The 18,854-nt window shown below is 45.8% G+C and overlaps 2 protein-coding genes across 7 annotated transcripts in view; one reads left to right on the top strand and one right to left on the bottom strand.

The window, feature by feature from the left end:
* The window catches only part of GCM2 (glial cells missing transcription factor 2), a 118,400-nt gene that overhangs the window by 12,522 nt on the left and 87,024 nt on the right, over positions 1–18,854 (top strand). The window lies entirely within an intron of this gene.
* Positions 1–18,854, bottom strand: part of SYCP2L (synaptonemal complex protein 2 like) — a 200,633-nt gene that overhangs the window by 122,727 nt on the left and 59,052 nt on the right. For 5 of the 6 annotated variants that reach the window (XM_056521155.1, XM_056521156.1, XM_056521157.1 and 2 more), the window contains 2 exons: positions 4,353–4,398; positions 2,057–2,149 (listed from right to left, as the gene is read on the bottom strand). In XM_056521155.1, coding sequence (XP_056377130.1) covers positions 2,057–2,149; positions 4,353–4,398 — 139 coding nt within the window. Of the gene's footprint in view, positions 1–2,056; positions 2,150–4,352; positions 4,399–17,033; positions 17,117–18,854 lie in introns of those variants that run through there. The other variant, XM_056521160.1, reaches the window with a different exon arrangement.

The raw sequence follows: 18,854 nt of genomic DNA, 5'->3' as shown, positions 1-18,854 counted from the left end.
TGCCACGTCTAAAGGGTTAATACCGCGCTGCACCACAATCATTGCCGCATGCTATTAGCCACGGGTCCCTGCCGTTGTTAGAGGCTGGGCCCGACCCGCTATGACACAGGACCCCCGGCGTGGCCCCAAATTATAAAAAGGTAGCGCACTCAGGGTGTACAGGTACACCCTGGGTCCTTAAGTGGTTAATTCTCTAATGTTCTGGGATTTATGGGATTCTTCCGTACTCCATTCCCCCTAAAGGACTAGGGGCTCCCCACCCTCAAGGGCTTGCATCCGTGGTAAGGATAAATTCTCTCTTCCTCACCCAAGGAACTCCCCTGTTAAGGTTCTCTAGATTTTACCACCAAGAAAGGGATCTTTTTATCGGGGGGGAGGGATGACTATCAGGTTCTCTAAGGAGTCCTCTGAACTGTCCCATAGGAACAAAATGTGCTCCTGAAGTTTCTTGGTGTGATACTGGGCCCACTAGACTGCCGGAATGCATAAGGTTAGAAGACCTAGAACAGACATAGCCTGTCTGATCAAAACCTGAACCTGCTGTATTAGAAGGGACACCCTTCTCCTGAACCAGGTTTACCTTGGGCTGGGGAGAAATGCAATCTGGCGCCTTAAATCCAGGCTATCCCTAAAAAGGTACATATCTTAGATGGAATAAAGTGGGATTTGTCTAGATCAGTGTTTCCCAACCTTTTTCGGCTCGGGGCACCCCTCCAGAAAAAAAAATTTCACGGGGCACCCCTCCGAAAAAAATTTTTTCACAGGGCACCCCTATCAAGGTTGACGAGCAAAAAAAGGGAAAAGCGCCGCAATACACAAAATGAACAATATCTATCTGTGGGTATGTAGATTAAAGTGCTGCTTTAGACAGAAACTCGCAAATGACATCTTCTCTAATCAGCGTCGTTCCCTTTTCTTCTCCATCTGGCGCGGCCATTATGACAATTTCTTAAAGCCAAAATTCTTCACCATTAAACCAAACCTATTAGGCTAACACTCTTCTACACAAGGGGTGTAGAAGAGTGTACATGGGTGACAGGGGTGTAGAAGAGAGTACATGGGTGCAGATGGGTGTAGAAGAGTGTACACGGGTGGCAGAGGGGTGTACATGGGTGGCAAAGGGGTGTAGAGGAGTGTACATGGGTGACAGGGGGTGTAGAAGAGTCTACATGGGTGGCAGAGAGGTGTAGAGGAGTGTACATGGGTGACAGAGGGGCGTAGTGAGTGACAAAGGGGTGTACATGGGTGACAGATGGGTGTGGAAGAGTGTGCACGGGTGACAGAGGGGTGTAGAATAGTGTACTTGGGTGACAGAGGGGTGTATAGGGGTTTACATGGGTGGCAGAGGGGTGTAGAGGAGCTTACATGGGTGACCGGGGTGTATGGGGTGTACTTGGGTGTAGAAGAGAACAAGGGTGACAGGGGGGTAGGGCATGACAAGGTGGTAACAGAGGGGTGGACAGGGGTGACAAGGATGTGGTAAGGGGTGGACAATGGAGAGAGAGAACATGGGTGACAGGGGTGAAAGAGGTGGATAAGGGGGTGGCCAAGGTGGACATGGATGACAGGTGGGTGACAAGGGAGTGAAAGAGGGGTGGACAGGAGTGACAGGGGTGGATGGGGGGGGTAGCCAAGGTGGACATGGGAGACAGGGGGGGGGGGGGGTGACAGGGGGTATAAAAGAGGGGTGACAAAGGGACAGAGGGGTGAATTGGGGGGGTGGACATGGGTGACGGGGTGGACAAGGGAAACGGGGCGTGAACAGGGGTAACAAGGGGTCAGAGGGGTGAATAGGGTGTGGACATGGTTGACAGGTGTAGACAGAGGGGTGACCAAGGTGGACATGGATGACAGGGGGGGATGGACAAGGACGACAAGGGGGTTAAAAAGGGTGACGGGTGAACAAGGGGCGAATAGGGGTGTGGACATGGGTGACAGGGGGTAGCCTGGGGGTGAACATGGGAGATGGGAGACGGGGGGGGAAGGCGTGACAAGGGGGTAAAAGAGGGGTGATAATCATCTTGTTCCAAGAACTTTAGAGTTAGGTTGTATTTACCTCATTATTTTGTATGTAGAAGGAGACGATTTGACTGCAAACATTAAAATCAATCCAAAACTGTTCAAGTTTATCATCCTGAGGTTTTCTTAGCTAAAAAGAGGCCAAATAAAAAAAATAAAAATAAAAAAAAACATTACAAAGAGGTGACATTTAGAACATAGGACATTAAAGGAAATCTGTCATCAGAATCACCCGCACTAAACCTGTTACACAGGCTTGTAGTGCAGGTGAACCTGATTAAAACGCTTCTTACCTGGTTAAAAATGGTTCAGCGCTTCTTAAGATATCTATATTTTTAGTTTTCTGTTATTCCCTGGCTTGGGACTCAGTGGGAGGTGTTATCATCTGGGACTCGGCCACACGTCATTATAGCTGGGCGGAGCTGCCACCCGGCTCATGAATATTCATGAACTTATCCTCGTAGTCTAACTCCTTTTTCTAGGTCTGGTGGGGAGGGCCGCGAGGATAAGTTCATGAATATTTATGACCCGGGCGGCAGCTCCGGCCAGCTATAATGACGTGTGGCCGAGTCCCAGATGATAACACCTCCCACTGAGTCCCAAGCCAGGGAATAACAGAAAACTAAAAATATAGATATCTTAAGAAGCGCTCAACCATTTTTAACCAGGTAAGGAGCGTTATAATCAGGATCACCCGCACTACAAGCCTGTGTAACAGGTTAAGTTCAGGTGATTCTGATGACAGATTTCCTTTAAAACAACAACATTAAATTTAAAGGGGTTTTCCAAGTATATAACATCAATTTCAACATTCACTAGCACAAGTGAAAAGGACGTGCTGCAGTACCAAGCATGTCCACTAGTACAGATTAGGCGCTGAGCCTATTTAAACCCTCAAAGTGACTATTCTGGCCCATTAAATGTCCTGATAGATAGGAGTACCAGAGGTCAAACTCCACTGACCAAAAACTGGTGGTCTATACTACGGAATAAGGCAAATGGTCGGCACTATAGCTAGAGGTGGTGCACGAGGATTATTTGAGTCCAATAGATAGGATAGAAAATCCAGACATTCCATAGCAGCACAAGTTCTGGCACACAATGGCCTTTTTCAACCACATGTCAAACATAAGAAATGACGCTATTATATGCATAGTTCACATTAGTGATGTGAGTCCCAACCACCCCTGTGTGCAAAAGTAAACACACACACACAAGTACATAGTCATTTTATGAATGAACCTCATAGTAGATTTGCATGATGCAGCAGAATCCTCTCAAGTCTGTCTCTGCAATCAAGAAGAACTGTAAGTATCAACTTACAAGCAATATCAGGTAACAAAATCCTTTAACAATTGTGACAATTCATAGTCAACCCTCAAGGCTCCAGTGCCTAACCTATAGATCCAGAAAGCTTCCTTACGTAAAAACTTCTTAATATCATCACCTAGTCTTGGTGGTAATACCTCATCCAGGACCTGGTGTTTAGGTTGTGCTATGGAATGTCCTTTTTCCTTGAAATGTGAGGGCAATGGCAACAGCAGGTTGTTACAATACTAGATTTATGCAGTCTCCTACACGCTGGGCATAAATCTAGTATACACTAACAACCTGCTGTTGCCATTGCCCTCATATTTCAAGGAAAAAGGACATTCCATAGCACAACCTAAACACCAGGTGCTGAATGAGGTATTACCACCAAGACTGGGTGATGACATTAAGAAGTTTTTACGTAAAGGAAGCTTTCTGGATCTATAGGTTAGGCACACTGGAGCCTCCAGGGTTAAATCGTGACAATGAATTGTGACAATTGTTATAGGATTTTGTTACCTGATATTGCTTGCAAGTTGATACTTACAGATCTTTCTGATTGCAGAGACAGACTTGAGAGGATTCCGCTGCATCATGCGAATCTACTATGAGGTTCATTCATAAAATGACCATGTGCTTGTTTGTGTTTATGTTTACTTCTGCACACGGGGGTGGTTGGGACTCACGTCACTAACATATGACCGATGCATATATATATATATATATATATATATATATATATATATATATATATATATATATATATATATATAGCGTCATTTCTTATGTTTAACATGTGGTCTACAAAAGGCCATTGACATATGGTTATAGTCCCAGATAATGCCTTTCCAAATAAGCATCCTAAAAGATACAGCATTTTGTTGTATATTCCTAGGAGATAATATCCTAATTGTTTACATTCTATAAATAAATAGCATCTGGTGAAACCTCCAAATAAATCTTTGATCTATTACCTCAAATTGTAAAACACAGTAAAGAAAAAAAAATACAAAAACTCTTACCTCATCAACATCTGTTGACACACTAATGCATGGAAACGTGTGGACCCTACAACAAACATTTGTTTAATGAAAGGAAGAAACAATATCACTTCAAATTGAATGTCAAAATATTTATGTTGAATTAGGTTTAAGTGTTGAAATTTACATATTTCAGGTGCTTAAAAAGGGGTTATTCAGCTCCTAAATACAGATTGCCTATCCTTAGCATAGGCCAATAAAAGGGTACTCCGGTGGAAATTATAATTTTTTTTCTTTTTTTTTTAAATCAACTGGTGCCAGAAAAGTAAAAACAGATTTGTAAATTACCATAGATAAAGAAATTGGGGCTCGAAGGTCTGTGAATATTTGAAATAAAATTAATTTGTAAAATTGATTAGTGTACAATTGATAGTAAAAATGATAATAAATAGTAATTATAGTGGTCTGTGACCTACAAGGGCCCTTGTAGGTCAGCTAGACTACAGATAGTGTAAGATAAAATCAGTGTATATGTAATGGAATAAAACAATAATATAAATACAATGGTATAAATTAGTATAAAGTGTCCACAATAATACAAGTGACTTCAGAATTTGACTCCTGGTATAATTAATTGTAGTCCGAGTGAATTCATTCTTCTCTCATTGCATGTAATAAATATTGGTGCAGATTCTGACAAATACCGATATACTGTAATCCAAGTGTGGGTATAGATATGCATAGCGCAACAGCACAAGTTGCAATTGTATCCAACTTGTAGTAGTTTGTATCAACTTTCAAGGTAAGTGTAAAATGAGCTTTCATTCATGCAAAAAAAAAAAAAAAATAAATAAAAAAAAAAAAATCGATCCTGGCTCCTAGGCAGAGAGCCTACTGCAGGAGACTCAGCCGTCTCACAGTGTAGCAGCAATTAGTGTAATAGACAGTCACGGATTGATGTGCAAATGTTTAAGATAGAATTTGTACCTTGATTAGATGTGTGCTGGTCTCGGTGCAATCCAGTCTCTAGCACAGAGGGCCCACTCCTGGAGACTCTGCCGTCTCCGATTTGGCAGTGATGGTAGTGGGCTCCTTTTGTGTGGACAGCAGCTGTTCTGTGGGTAACGACCAAGCTGTGTCCTAGTAATAGGTGCTACATGCCTGTCCAATGAAGGAAACAGGAGTAGTGATGATCCTTGGTGCTTTGTCTATGAGAGGTAAAATTGGATATTGTGGCACTTGTAGTGGTAGTTAAGGCTGGACGCGTTTCAGGTCCTCCTTAGGACCTTTCTTCAGCAGTTAAAAGTAATCGTGGAATGATCATTTCTTAGGATATATATAGTTCTTACTCCTCCCTTTTTTGGTGGGGGGCATCACATTCAATTGGTTGGAAAAAGGGTGTGGAGAATGAGGAATTGATTTGGCAAACTGAGTGAGTGAAAATGTAGATGTTTAATGAAAGGTCAATGTTTGTAGAAAAAAATATAGACTAAACATAGGGAACTAATATTGTAAATTATATAAGTGAAAATTGTGGCAAGAACTGAGACAAATTGAAAAAAAAAATTACAAATAGAAAAATTGGTAAAAAATGGATAAATAAAATACTGTTGAGACCTTTGGGTGCAATGGAATAACATTCAAATATTTTTCTGGATTCTGCTCTAGACATTTTACTTATAAAATTACCCCCCCCCCCCCCCCCCTCCAGTCTTGTTGGATTATTTGAATGGCTGCATATTTCAGATTGTTACGATTGCTTTGGTGGTATTGTTTAAAATGTGCTGATAATGGATGTTTATCGTTCTTTTTCTTATTATATCTATGTTCCAAGATACGGGTTTTAAGAGCTCTAGAGGTGCGACCAATATATTGTTGGTGGCAGGGGCATTCTATTATATTATATATTACACCTTTGCTCGAGCAGTTAAGAAAATCATTTATTTTATGTATAAAATAGTTTGAGGTAGATTTGATTTCTAAGGTTCTTGTATCAAATTTGGTAACTTTGCAGTTGGGACATTGTCCACTTCTGAAGAATCCTTTCAGATCAATTATGGTGGATGGCGTTTTAGGATTCTGATTACCTGACCATACTGTAGGTGCGATTTTGATACTTGAATTAGGAGCTCGAGTATAAATGATGGACGGTTTATTTAGAAGAAATGTGTTTAAAGTCCTGTCATCACACAATAATGGCCAATATTTTTTAATGATAGATTCAATTCTGTGATAGTGTATTGAAAGGGATGATAAGTTTAAGAAAGTCTTTTTGTATCGATGTGGATGTATCAGGTGGTTTGGGGACAAAAAATCTGGATCTGTCTAAGTGGCGAACTCTATCTAAGGATTGCTGCAGACCTACCAAAGGATATTGTTTGGTGATAAATTGGTTAGTGAGTGCCTCTGCTTCTATTTCAAATTGTTCATTGTTTGTGCAATTGCGCTTTAATCTCCGGAACTGGCTGGTAGGTACATTCAACAGCCATTGAGGAAGGTGGCAACTGGAGTGTAATATAAATCCATTTTTTTGCCACTGGTTTACAGTATGTGCTAAAGATGAGTCTATTGTTGTTTGTGGATATTAATAGATCTAAAAATTCTACAGAGGTAGCACTGATATTTGGAGTAAATTTGAGATAAAAATTATTAATATTAAGAGAAGTTATAAAATTGTCCAAATCGTGTTTGGTACCTCGCCATATAAAAAATATGTCGTCGATATAACGATGCCATGACACCAGATCGCCTCCCAGCTGCAGATCAATGGTGATAGTTTCCCAATCTGCCATAAACAGACTGGCGTAGCTGGGGGCGAATCTGGTGGCCATGGCGTACCATTCTATTGTAAATAAAAATCTGTTTAGAATTTAAAATTATGAGTTAGGATAAAATCAATGCAGTCAAGGATAAATTAGATTTGGTCCGATGGGAGGTCTGCATGGTTATGTAATGTATTGTGAATGGCTCCAAGTCCCTGTTTATGGTTGACGATTGTGTAAAAGGGAGATGGCATCTAATGTTCCCAGATACCAGATTGGGTCCCAAGTAGTGGATTCTACAATTTGAATAATTTGTGCAGTGTCCCGATCCCACTTCCCACTGTGTGTAGCCCTGGGTACTGAAACATGTATACCCTAACACACATCTCTGGATATGATTATTTATAACACAATAATTATATTTTAACCGTTTTTTTTAACTACATTTTACTATATTACACACAAATGTATCCAGAATCATGATATCTTTATATACAGTTTATATTATATATTTATTCATCATTAACCCCATGTTCACAAGCAATCCAACTATTCTAACACTATTCTTGCAATTAAATAAGTACAAACATTTTTATACATGCTTCCATTTTTTGTATTTTATTTATCCATTTTTTACCAATTTTTTATTAAATTATTTGTAATTTTTTTGTTTGCTCATTTATTGCCATATTGCAGCATACAATTATAACGTTTCAGTTACTGATGTTGGTATTCATGTGCATTAGAGACAACTTTACTTTCCCATTTCTGTCTCCATTCTTGCCACAATTTGCACTTTTATATAATTCACAATATTAGTTCCCTATGTTTAGTCTATATTTTTTTCTACAAACATTGACCTTTCATTAAACATCCACATTTTCACTCAGTTTGCCTAATCAATTCCTCATTCTCCACACCCTTTTCCAACCAATTGAATGTGACGCCCCCCCCCCCCAAAAAAAAGGGAGGATTAAGAACTATATATATCCTAAGTAGAGATGAGCGAACTTACAGTAAATTCGATTCGTCACAAACTTCTCGGCTCAGCAGTTGACGACTTATCCTGCATAAATTAGTTCAGCTTTCAGGGGCTCCCGTGGGCTGGAAAAGGTGGATACAGTCCTAGGAGACTCTTTCCTAGGACTGTATCCACCTTTTCCAGCCCACCGGAGCACCTGAAAGCTGAACTAATTTATGCAGGATAAGTCATCAACTGCCGAGCCGAGAAGTTCGTGACGAATCGAATTTACTGTAAGTTCGCTCATCTTTAATCCTAAGAAATGATCTTTCCACTATTACTTTTAGCTGCTTAAGAAAGGTCCTAAAGGAGGACCTGAAACGCGTCCAGCCTTAACTACCACTACAAGTGCCACAATATCCAATTTTACCTCTCAGACAAAGCACCAAGGATCACTACTAGAGATGAGCGAACTTACAGTAAATTCGATTCATCACGAAATTCTCGGCTCGGCAGTTGATGACTTATCCTGCATAAATTAGTTCAGCTTTCAGGCGCTCCAGTGGGCTGGAAAAGGTGGATACAGTCCTAGGAAAGAGTCTTCTAGGACTGTATCCACCTTTTCCAGCCCACGGAAGCACCTGAAAGCTGAACTAATGTATGCAGGATAAGTCATCAACTGCCGAGCCGAAAAGCTTGTGACGAATCGAATTTACTGTAAGTTCGCTCATCTCTAATCACTACTCCTGTTTCCTTCATTGGACAGGCACGTAGCACCTATTACTAGGACACAGCTTGGTAGTTACCCACAGAACAGCTGCAGTCCACACAAAATGAGCCCACTACCATCACTGCCAAATCGGAGACGGCAGAGTCTCCAGGAGTGGGCCCTCTGTGCTAGAGACGGGATTGCACAGAGACCAGCACACATCTAATCAAGGTACAAATTCTATCTTAAACATTTGCACATCAATCCGTGACTGTCTATTACACTAATTGCTGCTACACTGTGAGACAGCTGAGTCTCCTGCAGTAGGCTCTCTGCCTAGGAGCCAGGATCGATTTTTTGCACAAATGAAAGCTCATTTTACACTTACCTTGAAAGTTGATACAAACTACTACAAGTTGGATACAATTGCAACTTGTGCTGTTGCGCTCTGCATATCTACACACACTTGGATTACAATATATCGGTATTTGTCAGAATCTGCACCAATATTTATTACATGCAATGAGAGAAGAGTGTATTCACTCGGACTACAATTAATTATACCAGGAGTACAATTCTGAAGTCACTTGTATTATTGTGGACACTTTACACTAATTTATACTATTGTATTTATATTATTGTTTTTATATTGTTTTATTCCATTACATATACACTGATTTTATCTTACACTATATGTAGTCTAGCTGACCTACAAGGGCCCTGTAGGTCACAGACCACTATAATATTTACTATTAATTAATGAATATCATTTTTACTATCAATTGTACACTAATAAATCAATTTGAAAAATAAATTAATTTAATTTCAAATATTCACAGACCTTCAAGACCCAATTTCTTTATCTATTGTATTTTTGCTAGACACCATGGGTGTAGGTGTCATTTGGGCAGCTCAGGCCGCGGGTTAACAGATTGGTAAGAGCCTCTCCAATCCCCTTCTAGATTTGTAGATTATACTACAGAGGAAGTTCTTCTCTCTATCTGCAGTTGTTTTCAGTCTGACCACAGTGCTCTCTGCTGACACCTCGGTCGGTATCAGGGACTGTCCAGAGCAGGATAGGTTTGCTATGGGGATTTGTTTGTACTCTGGACACCTCTACTGAAGAAAAGGCCCAAGGACTTGAAACGAGTCTAGAATTGTGTATTCTACTTGCATCTATCTATAATCATCTCCATATCCCAGCTTTTTATCGAACTCTATTTGAAACTGCTGGAAGCCCCCAGTATTGGGACCACTGCGGCTTCACTGCCACTCTGCGCGCGTATAAGCGCTCAACTATACGGGGCGCGCTGCACGTACTCCCACCGCTACCTTGAACGCACCGCTTCATTCCACCAGCCAAGGAACTTCGGCTTACCTACGAGGCCGGTGCCATCCGTGCCAGCTGCGGACCTTGCGGAGAGGACAACTCCAGCGCTACCTATAACGTTGCCGGACACAGGAGATACAGATCGTTACTGCCGGAGGCCTGACACCTCCGTGCCACATCACTGAAACAGCTCCTCTGCCGATACCAGCAATACCAGCGGTCGCAAGGGTGGTGAGTGGTGCTGTGCACCGGACTTTGTTATCCTTCACATCTCATCAAGTAAATCTGTGAGACAGTTTGATACACTGTACTACCATCGTTCATTGAGATTGGATACTGCAACTGTTACAATAAGCAGTTAATTGACAGTGTATTTGGCTACCGGCATCACTTCGTGCTTATAAGAGACTGAGCAGTTAAGCACACTGTTAACTGATTATTATTGATGCCAACATTGGATGAATTATAGATGCAAGTCTTATTTTATTTTATTCTTTTTATTGAATTAATTCATTGATTTTATACATTTTTAATTATTATACGCTGCGCCTTTTGTCCCATGCAAGGGCCCTGCAGGGACACTAGATACCAGCGAACAACATCACCTTTAATAAATATATTATATTTTTTCAATTAATATCTGGATCTCCATCTATTCTTTACATTTCACTAACTTTCTCTTACATATACCTTGAGGACTGGTACCTAGTTGATTCATCAACTAAATCAATTTTCTGTAATTTACAAATCTGCTTAACTTAACTATCAGTTGATTTGAAAAAGGAGATTTTTTAACACTTACCGTAAAATCTCTTTCTCGAAGGATCCATTGGGGGACACAGACCGTAGATGAATGCTGCTGTCTCTAGGAGGTATGACACTAAGGTAACAAAGAAGTCGGCTCCTCCCAGCAGGATATAACCATCTCCAGGCCCTGAGGTAATCAGTTTTAGTACCAATAGGAGAGGACCGACAGGTCAAGGAAAAAACACGAACTGTGCGAGAACCAGACGAAAATATATAACCAGACGAAAATATATAACTGAACAAACCCTCGGAAAGAGAACCAAAGAGAAACCCAAAAGGGTGGGAGCTGTGTCCCCCAATAGATCCTTCGAGAAAGATTTTACGGTAAGTGTTAAAAAATCTCCTTTTCTCTATCGGCTCCATTGGGGGACACAGACCGTGGGACGTACGAAAGCCGTCCCTTGGGTGGGCAGATAGGCAGGCAAACGGCTGTTCCACTGCGGCCTGCCGCAGACTACTGCCCAGACTAGCATCTGCCGATGCGAAGGTATGAACCCGGTAGAACCTCGAGAATGTGTGCAAAGACGACCAAGTAGCCGCCTTGCAAATCTGCGAGGCCGAGGCCTTGTTCTGGAGAGCCCAGGATGCCCAAACAGAAACGGGCACAATGAGCCACAACCCTGAAGGGAGAAATCTTCCCCCTACAGCGATAGGCTTACAAAATGGCGGACCGGATCCACCGAGAAGTGGTAGCCTAGGAAGCAGATTTCCCTTACGACGACCTTCCGTAAGGACTAAAAAGGAATCGCACTGACGAAACGAAGAAGAGCTAGAGAGGTAATACCCAACAGTCCAAACCACATCCAGTTTGTGGAGTAAATGCTCCCTAGTATGAGATGGAACGGGAAAAAAGGACGAAAGAACAATGTCCTCATTGAGATGCAAGGCAGAAACAACCTTAGGCAAAAAGGAAGGATCTAGCCGGAAGACACCCTTGTCCTGGTGAAGCACCAGAAACGGTGAACGGCAGGAGAGCGCTGCCAATTCAGACACACTCCGAATGGAGGAGATAACAAGAAAACGCAACTTTCCAAGAAAGGAGGCGCAGGGACACCTCCCCAAGGGGTTCAAAAGGTTCACCTTGGAGTACCCCCAGAACCAGATTCAAGTCCCAAGGGGGAGAAGGTGACCGATAAGGAGGGGCAGCATGCGCCACTCCTTGAAGGAAGGTCCGGACATGAGAATTAGAAGCCAAAAGACGCTGGAAAAGAATAGAAAGGGACGAAACCTGACCCTTAAGGGAACAGAGACAACCCCAGTTCCAATCCCGACTGCAAGAAAGAGGAGACGGGGAACCGAAAAGGTAACAGGACACAAGACCCGAGATTCACACCAACTAAAATAAGACAGCCAGGTACATCGGTAAATTTTTGCCGAGGAGGACTTATGAGCCTTTAGCATGGTGCGAGTGACTTGGGAAGAGAAACCGCGGCTCTCAAAACCACGGTCTCGCCCGCCATGCCGTCAAAGCAGAGACAGTAATAGGGGTGGCACAGGAGACCTGAGATAGGAGGTCTGGACGATAGGTAAGGCGCAACGTTAAATCTTTCAGGAGCCTGACCATGACGACGTACCACGCCCGCCGGGCCCAGGCTGGGCCACTAGAATGGCGGAAACATCCCACTGAGAGTTTCCTCAAGACCCGGAAAAGAGAAGAAAGGGAGGAAACAAATAAGGTAGGGCAAAGCCCGAACACCAAATAGACAAGGTAGTGCAAGCCTCAACCAAGAGTGAGGAAGGCTTCGGTTGTGGCGGGACAAGCAGAGGTCCACGCCTGGAGCGCTTCAGGGGTTGCAGATCACAGCAAACACCCCTGGATGTAGGGACCAGTGCCCTGGACGACTGAGGACCGGCTGAAAAGATCACATCCCAGGGACGGCCAGACTGAAGATAACTGAGATGGCCGGAAACCTGAGTTCCGCCCAGGAGGGAAATTCCCAAGAAGCAAGAGAAGAAAGAATTGTCCCAAGCCCCAAAATGTTGAAGGGGAAAGTCTCTCGGGGGGCCAAGACCCCAGACCGGGTGGTCCCTGAAAACACCTCCCCAGTCTGACAGACTGGCAGGGATGGACAGGAAGGAACACCCCCGAAAAAAAGAGGGGGAAAACGAAGCCACCATAGAAGGGACCAACCAAGACTGATGAGAGAGGACGATCTTGTGGCCGAGAAACAATGGAGACCCGCCACACCAGAAGAAAATCACCAGTTGAAGAGGTCGGTGATGAAACTTGGCGAAATGGCACGGCCGCCGCGAAACGACCCAGGACATCCATGCAAAAGCAAATGGAAACTGGAGCCGGGAGCCGAAGGCATCAGACTCGTAAAAAGAGTCGGCGGATTCGAAAGCGGGGAGAGGCCACATCGAACTGGAGCCCCAGGAGAGCGGTTGAGCTTGTCCCAAATGACCATCCAACCGAAGTGAGACAAGGTCTGCAGGTTGACACTAAAACTCTCCAGGATCTGGGTCCTGGCTGGAGTTCAGATCAGGAGGTAGTCCAAATAAGGAATCACGGAAACAACTGTTGCCCGTAAAAAAAAGGCTATCACAGGCGGCAGGACTTTGGTAAAAGTCTGCGGAGAAGTGGCCAGACCGAAATGGATAGCCACAATAGAAAATGACCGTCCGGAACTGCAGAGCGGAGGAACCGCTGATGATCGGGAAACAATGAGAAGTGGAAGCAGGCATCCTTGATGTCCACCAAGGAACGAAAACTCCCCTTGAATCATGGACGCCAGCACCGAACGGAGAGACTCTATTCGAGATGGGAACGCAAGATGCTGGCTGAGATACTTGAGAACCAAGACTGGGCGAATAGAAACGCCTTTCTTGGAGACCACAGGGAGGTTGGAATAAACCTTGAAAACATTCCCCTGAAGTTGCATGTCCAGGCATCCCGGAGAGTAAGAAGCGACCAACCACCCAAGAGAGGTGGGGCCGCCTGATGGGGCCGCCAAACGGCCGGAACGGATAGTCGACCTCCGGTAGGAATGGGATCGGAAAGAGGAGCCCTCTTCCCATGAAGCCGCCTGGCTGGACCCTTTGTTGGTACCAAAGTTCCGCAGAACCGGAAGGAGAACTTACGACGGAAAGCGGTTCTGTGAGTCTTACCAGAGGTAATAAAGAACTCTTTTTCCGCCCGTCGCCTCACTTCTTGAAGGTGGCATCCACATTCCAGGCTTAAAGCCACATAAAGGGACGGCTACCAGGTAGCTTGTGGTAAAGGCAGTACAGTGGCTGCACATGGAAGCAGATCACAGAAAAATCTTCGGCTGCAGAGCATCGGAGAGCTAGATTAAATAAATCCCCCGGAGGGATCTTGAAGACTACCCTGGCGGAGTTGGAAGACCATACTAAAAGGGCCTTTGACACCCAGGCAGAAGCAAAAGCAGGAAAAACCTGCTGCCTCAAGGGCAGAGATTGCCAAAATATCCACCTTCACGTCCGCTGGATTCTTGAAGGCAGCCGCATCAGCCAACGGCTGGGTAGGCGCCTTAGAGAGGCAGGAGACCGGCAGATCCACAGTTGGAGAGGAGGTCCACCGAGCAATGAGGTCCTTGGCGAAGGAATACCGCGCTTGAACCTTCTTCGTTTCCTGAAACTTCTTGTCAGGGTGACTTCAGGCGGATACCCGCAGGGCGTAAAATTCAGCGTGAGAGCTTAAAGTCTGGAGTGCCAGTCGGGCACAGAGAAGGAGACTTCTGGAGCCACGTCCGAAGTTCCTGGGTCCTTTATATGGAAGGTGTCTCTTATGGCCGCAACCACTGAGTACACCACATCAGGCACATCCGTGCGGTCCTCTGAGTCGGAGGCCGAATCAGAAACCTCATCCACAAGTTCTCCAGGTGAATGGGAACGAGGTGAGGCAGCCCTGGAAGAGGTCAGCACTATGAAAGGAAACTTCTAAACCATGTCCAAAGTTCCTGGGTCCTTTAGCTGGAAGGTGTCTCTTATGGTCGCAACCAATGAGTATACCACATTAGGCACATCCGTGCGGTGCTCTGAGTTGGAAGCAGAATCAGAAATTTCTTCCACAAGTTCTCCAGGTGAATGGGAACATGTGAGGTGGCCCTGGAAGAGAGACTGACCTGGTACACAGGTCTGGAGAGCCAGAGCGGCGACGCTTGCTGCAGGCCAGAGTAACGGGGCGATGCCTGCGAGGGGAGCGCCCGTGCCTGCCAGAAGACTCGGGGAATGAGTCAGATGACACACCCCTATGAAGCTGCGAGAGCATCAGAATAGGGGGAGAGCAGGACCCTCCGGAGGGCCGGTGTAGGGAGGGCCTCTCCAAGGCAGTCACCACATAAAGGGAGACCTGAGCCAGGTCGGATATAGACTGGGAGGGAACCCAGGCTGGAGGGGCGGCCGAACCCACTGGGTCGAGAAGATCAACCGGGGCAGAACAAGTGGTTCAGCAGAACCAGACAGTTTAGAGTTACAGTATTGACAGAGTAAAGGAGTGGCTAACACTCCAGTTAACAGTTTAGAGGGAGGCCGTTCTGGGCCTCTCTCACCCAAGACGGTGTTCCATTTCACTGTGTTGCTTATACAGTCTGCTTATCTTACAGTTTCACATGCCTTGAGATGCCCATAGACCACAATGGGCCTATTTAAAAAATTAAACCACAACACTAACACTGTCCCACCATGGGACTCGAACCCGTGGTGGTCTGCAGGCTGTCAAAGAGGAGAAATGCCGGCCAATAGCAAGTGAGGGGCGTGTTAGGAGCAGGGGGCACCGCTGATTGGCCCCTGCCACCAAACGTGCGCACAGTGCTGAATGGTGTACAGTTCGCGCCCAGAGAAGCTTCGGCGGCTCTGGGTGGGCAGAGCTAAAGCGCACCGAAGCATGAACAAGAAGTCTGTAATTGTGCCCGCTCCTTGCCCCGAGCGCACATGTGAATGCATGTGCGCTCACGGGGAACTGAGCGGACTAGACGCCGCCGACAGCAAAGTGAAAGTGAAAGTATACCGGCGCTCAGAGCGCCCGCATAGAGAACGCCACGGCTGTCAGCCGCTTCAATGTAAAAACACACACAGACGTTCCACACACACACACACACACAGTATATATGAATAAAGTGTAGAGAGTTGTGCCCCATCCACACTGCCACTGCTCCCCAAGTAATAAAGGACCCCCTGTCCAGGCCAGCCCCATTAGACCCATGTAGAAAAGTCGGCCAAAAACTGAGGGTCTCCAGCTGTTGCAAATCTGCACCTAAGGAGAAAGGGAAATATACTCACCTCAGTCAGAAGAATGAAGTCTTCAGCCAGCTTTATCACCTGCATCATGCCGGGCTACCATGTGCGAGCGAGGCGAGAAAGGAGATATGGTGACCAGGACCCATGAGGTACAACCCCAGGAGCTGACCATTGGCGAGAGGGGGTGAACAGCGCATATACGCAATGTTTGTGCCCCCTTACTTGAAATGGGGAAACAGTGAGCTGCAGTTCCTGAGTCTCCACCTGAAAACATGAAAGAAAATGGAATAAAAAACTAACATTCCCTAACTAGGAAAATAATAAAACATAAGGCCTGGTCTGGAGAAATCCAGACCATGTCCACCTCCTTCAGACACTAAGCTTAAACTGATTACCTCAGGGCCTGGAGGCGGGTATATCCTGCTGGGAGGAGCCGACTTTGTTACCATAGTGTCATACCTCCTAGAGACAGCAGCATACACCCACGGTCTGTGTCCCCCAATGGAGCCGATAGAGAAAACTTTTAAAACCCCTTTAACCTCCTGAGCGGTATTCCCGAGCGTGACCCGGGGTTAATTTTCCCTGCCAGGATCGGTAACCCAGAGTCACGCTCGGGGTAGAATTGCAGAGTTCCCGGCCTGGGCTGCATGATATATCGCAAAAGCAATGCGATATAGCGATGCGGCCCCCCGGGAAAACATGCGATTATCTGCTCTGGTCGGCTCCCGTTGCGGGGGCGGCCAGAGCAGGTAAAGAAAAATACTAAAGGTCAGTGTTTCCCTACCAGGGGGCCTCCAGCTGTTGCAAAACTGCAACTCTCAGCATGCCCGAACAGCCAAAGGCTGTCCGGGCATGCTGGGAGTAGTAGTTTCACAACAGCTGGAGGCCCCCTGGTAGAAACACTGAGCTAAGGGTAAAAGGAAGAAGTAATAAAATAAAAAAAAATTTTGCTCACCTAGTCCCGGTCCCTGCAGATGCCGTTCCCCTCCGTGCGGTCCGGGGTGTCCTCTCTTCACTATTCATCTTCTAGGACCTTTCACTTTTCAGCCAATCACAGGCCGCAGTGGTGTAAAGCCTGTGATTGGCTGAAGGGGAAAGGGCTTGTTCTGCAGCAAATACACTAGGTTTGAAATCTGCCCGGCAAACCTAGTGTATACTGCTGCAGGACAAGGTGAGAAGGGGGGATGAATGTGACAAGGGGGGAATGTGACAAGGGGGGAATGTGACAAGGGGGGGAATGTGACAAGGGGGGGAATGTGACAAGGGGGGAATGTGACAAGGGGGGAATGTGGCAAGGGGGGAATGTGGCAAGGGGGGAATGTGGCAAGGGGGGAATGTGGCAAGGGGGGAATGTGGCAAGGGGGGAATGTGGCAAGGGGGGAATGTGGCAAGGGGGGAATGTGGCAAGGGGGGAATGTGACAAGGGGGGAATGTGACAAGGGGGGAATGTGACAGGGGGGGAATGTGACAAGGGGGGAATGTGACAGGGGGGGAATGTGACAAGGGGGGAATGTGACAAGGGGGGAATGTGACAAGGGGGGAATGTGACAAGGGGGGAATGTGACAGGGGGGGAATGTGACAAGGGGGGAATGTGACAAGGGGGGAATGTGACAAGGGGGGAATGTGACAAGGGGGGAATGTGACAAGGGGGGAATGTGACAAGGGGGGAATGTGACAAGGGGGGAATGTGACAAGGGGGGAATGTGACAAGGGGGGAATGTGACAAGGGGGGAATGTGACAAGGGGGGAATGTGACAAGGGGGGGAGGGGAATGTGACATGAAGGGGGGAATGTGACAAGGGGGGGAATGTGACAAGGGGGGAAGAATGTGACAAGGGGGGAAGAATGTGACAAGGGGGGAAGAATGTGACAAGGGGGGGAAGAATGTGACAAGGGGGGAAGAATGTGACAAGGGGGGGGGAGAATGTGACAAGGGGGGGAGAATGTGACAAGGGGGGGAGAATGTGACAAGGGGGGGAGAATGTGACAAGGGGGGGAGAATGACAAGGAGGGGGGAGAATGTGACAAGGAGGGGGGAGAATGTGACAAGGAGGGGGGAGAATGTGACAAGGAGGGGGGAGAATGTGACAAGGAGGGGGGAGAATGTGACAAGGAGGGGGGAGAATGTGACAAGGAGGGGGGAGAATGTGACAAAGAGGGGGGAGAATGTGACAAGGAGGGGGGAGAATGTGACAAGGAGGGGGGAGAATGTGACAAGGAGGGGGGAGAATGTGACAAGGAGGGGGGAGAATGTGACGGGGGATGTGACAAGGGAGAGGGGAATGTGACGGGGGAGATGTGAAATGGGCGGAGGGAGATGTGAAATTCAGTTAAAAAAAATTGTACCGCTTTTGGTACACATTTCCAGACAGAATCATACCGCCAGGGAGGTTAAAAGCAGAGCTCTCATAGCCAGTGGTTATTAGTTGCCATCAGCATCCAGGACATGAAAACACAAAAATGAAAATTCACGTCGTCATCAAAAGCAATGTGTCATCAGAAATGGACTTCTGGTTTATATCAGTTTTTTTGTTAAACATATTTCCTAAAAAGTTTAGGTGATAGATTTTATAACAACCCTGAAAACTTGAAGTTCCCGTTCAGGCCACTAGGGTCTATAATTAAGCTGAGAATTCCTATCCTTTACAGATAATTTCCCAGTAAATCCTTTTTCATGAGCAAAGTGAATGTTGACACCAGTAAACACTGGAAACACCACTGTCCACAAAGCTCAGCTTCCCGACCCCCCCCCCCCGCCCCCTTTTTGAAAAGGTC

This window comes from Hyla sarda, chromosome 5 (genome assembly GCF_029499605.1).
Source record: "Hyla sarda isolate aHylSar1 chromosome 5, aHylSar1.hap1, whole genome shotgun sequence".
NCBI lineage: Eukaryota > Metazoa > Chordata > Amphibia > Anura > Hylidae > Hyla > Hyla sarda.
The sequence above is the reverse complement of the archived record's forward strand: the minus strand, read 5'-3'. Positions and strand labels throughout refer to the sequence as shown.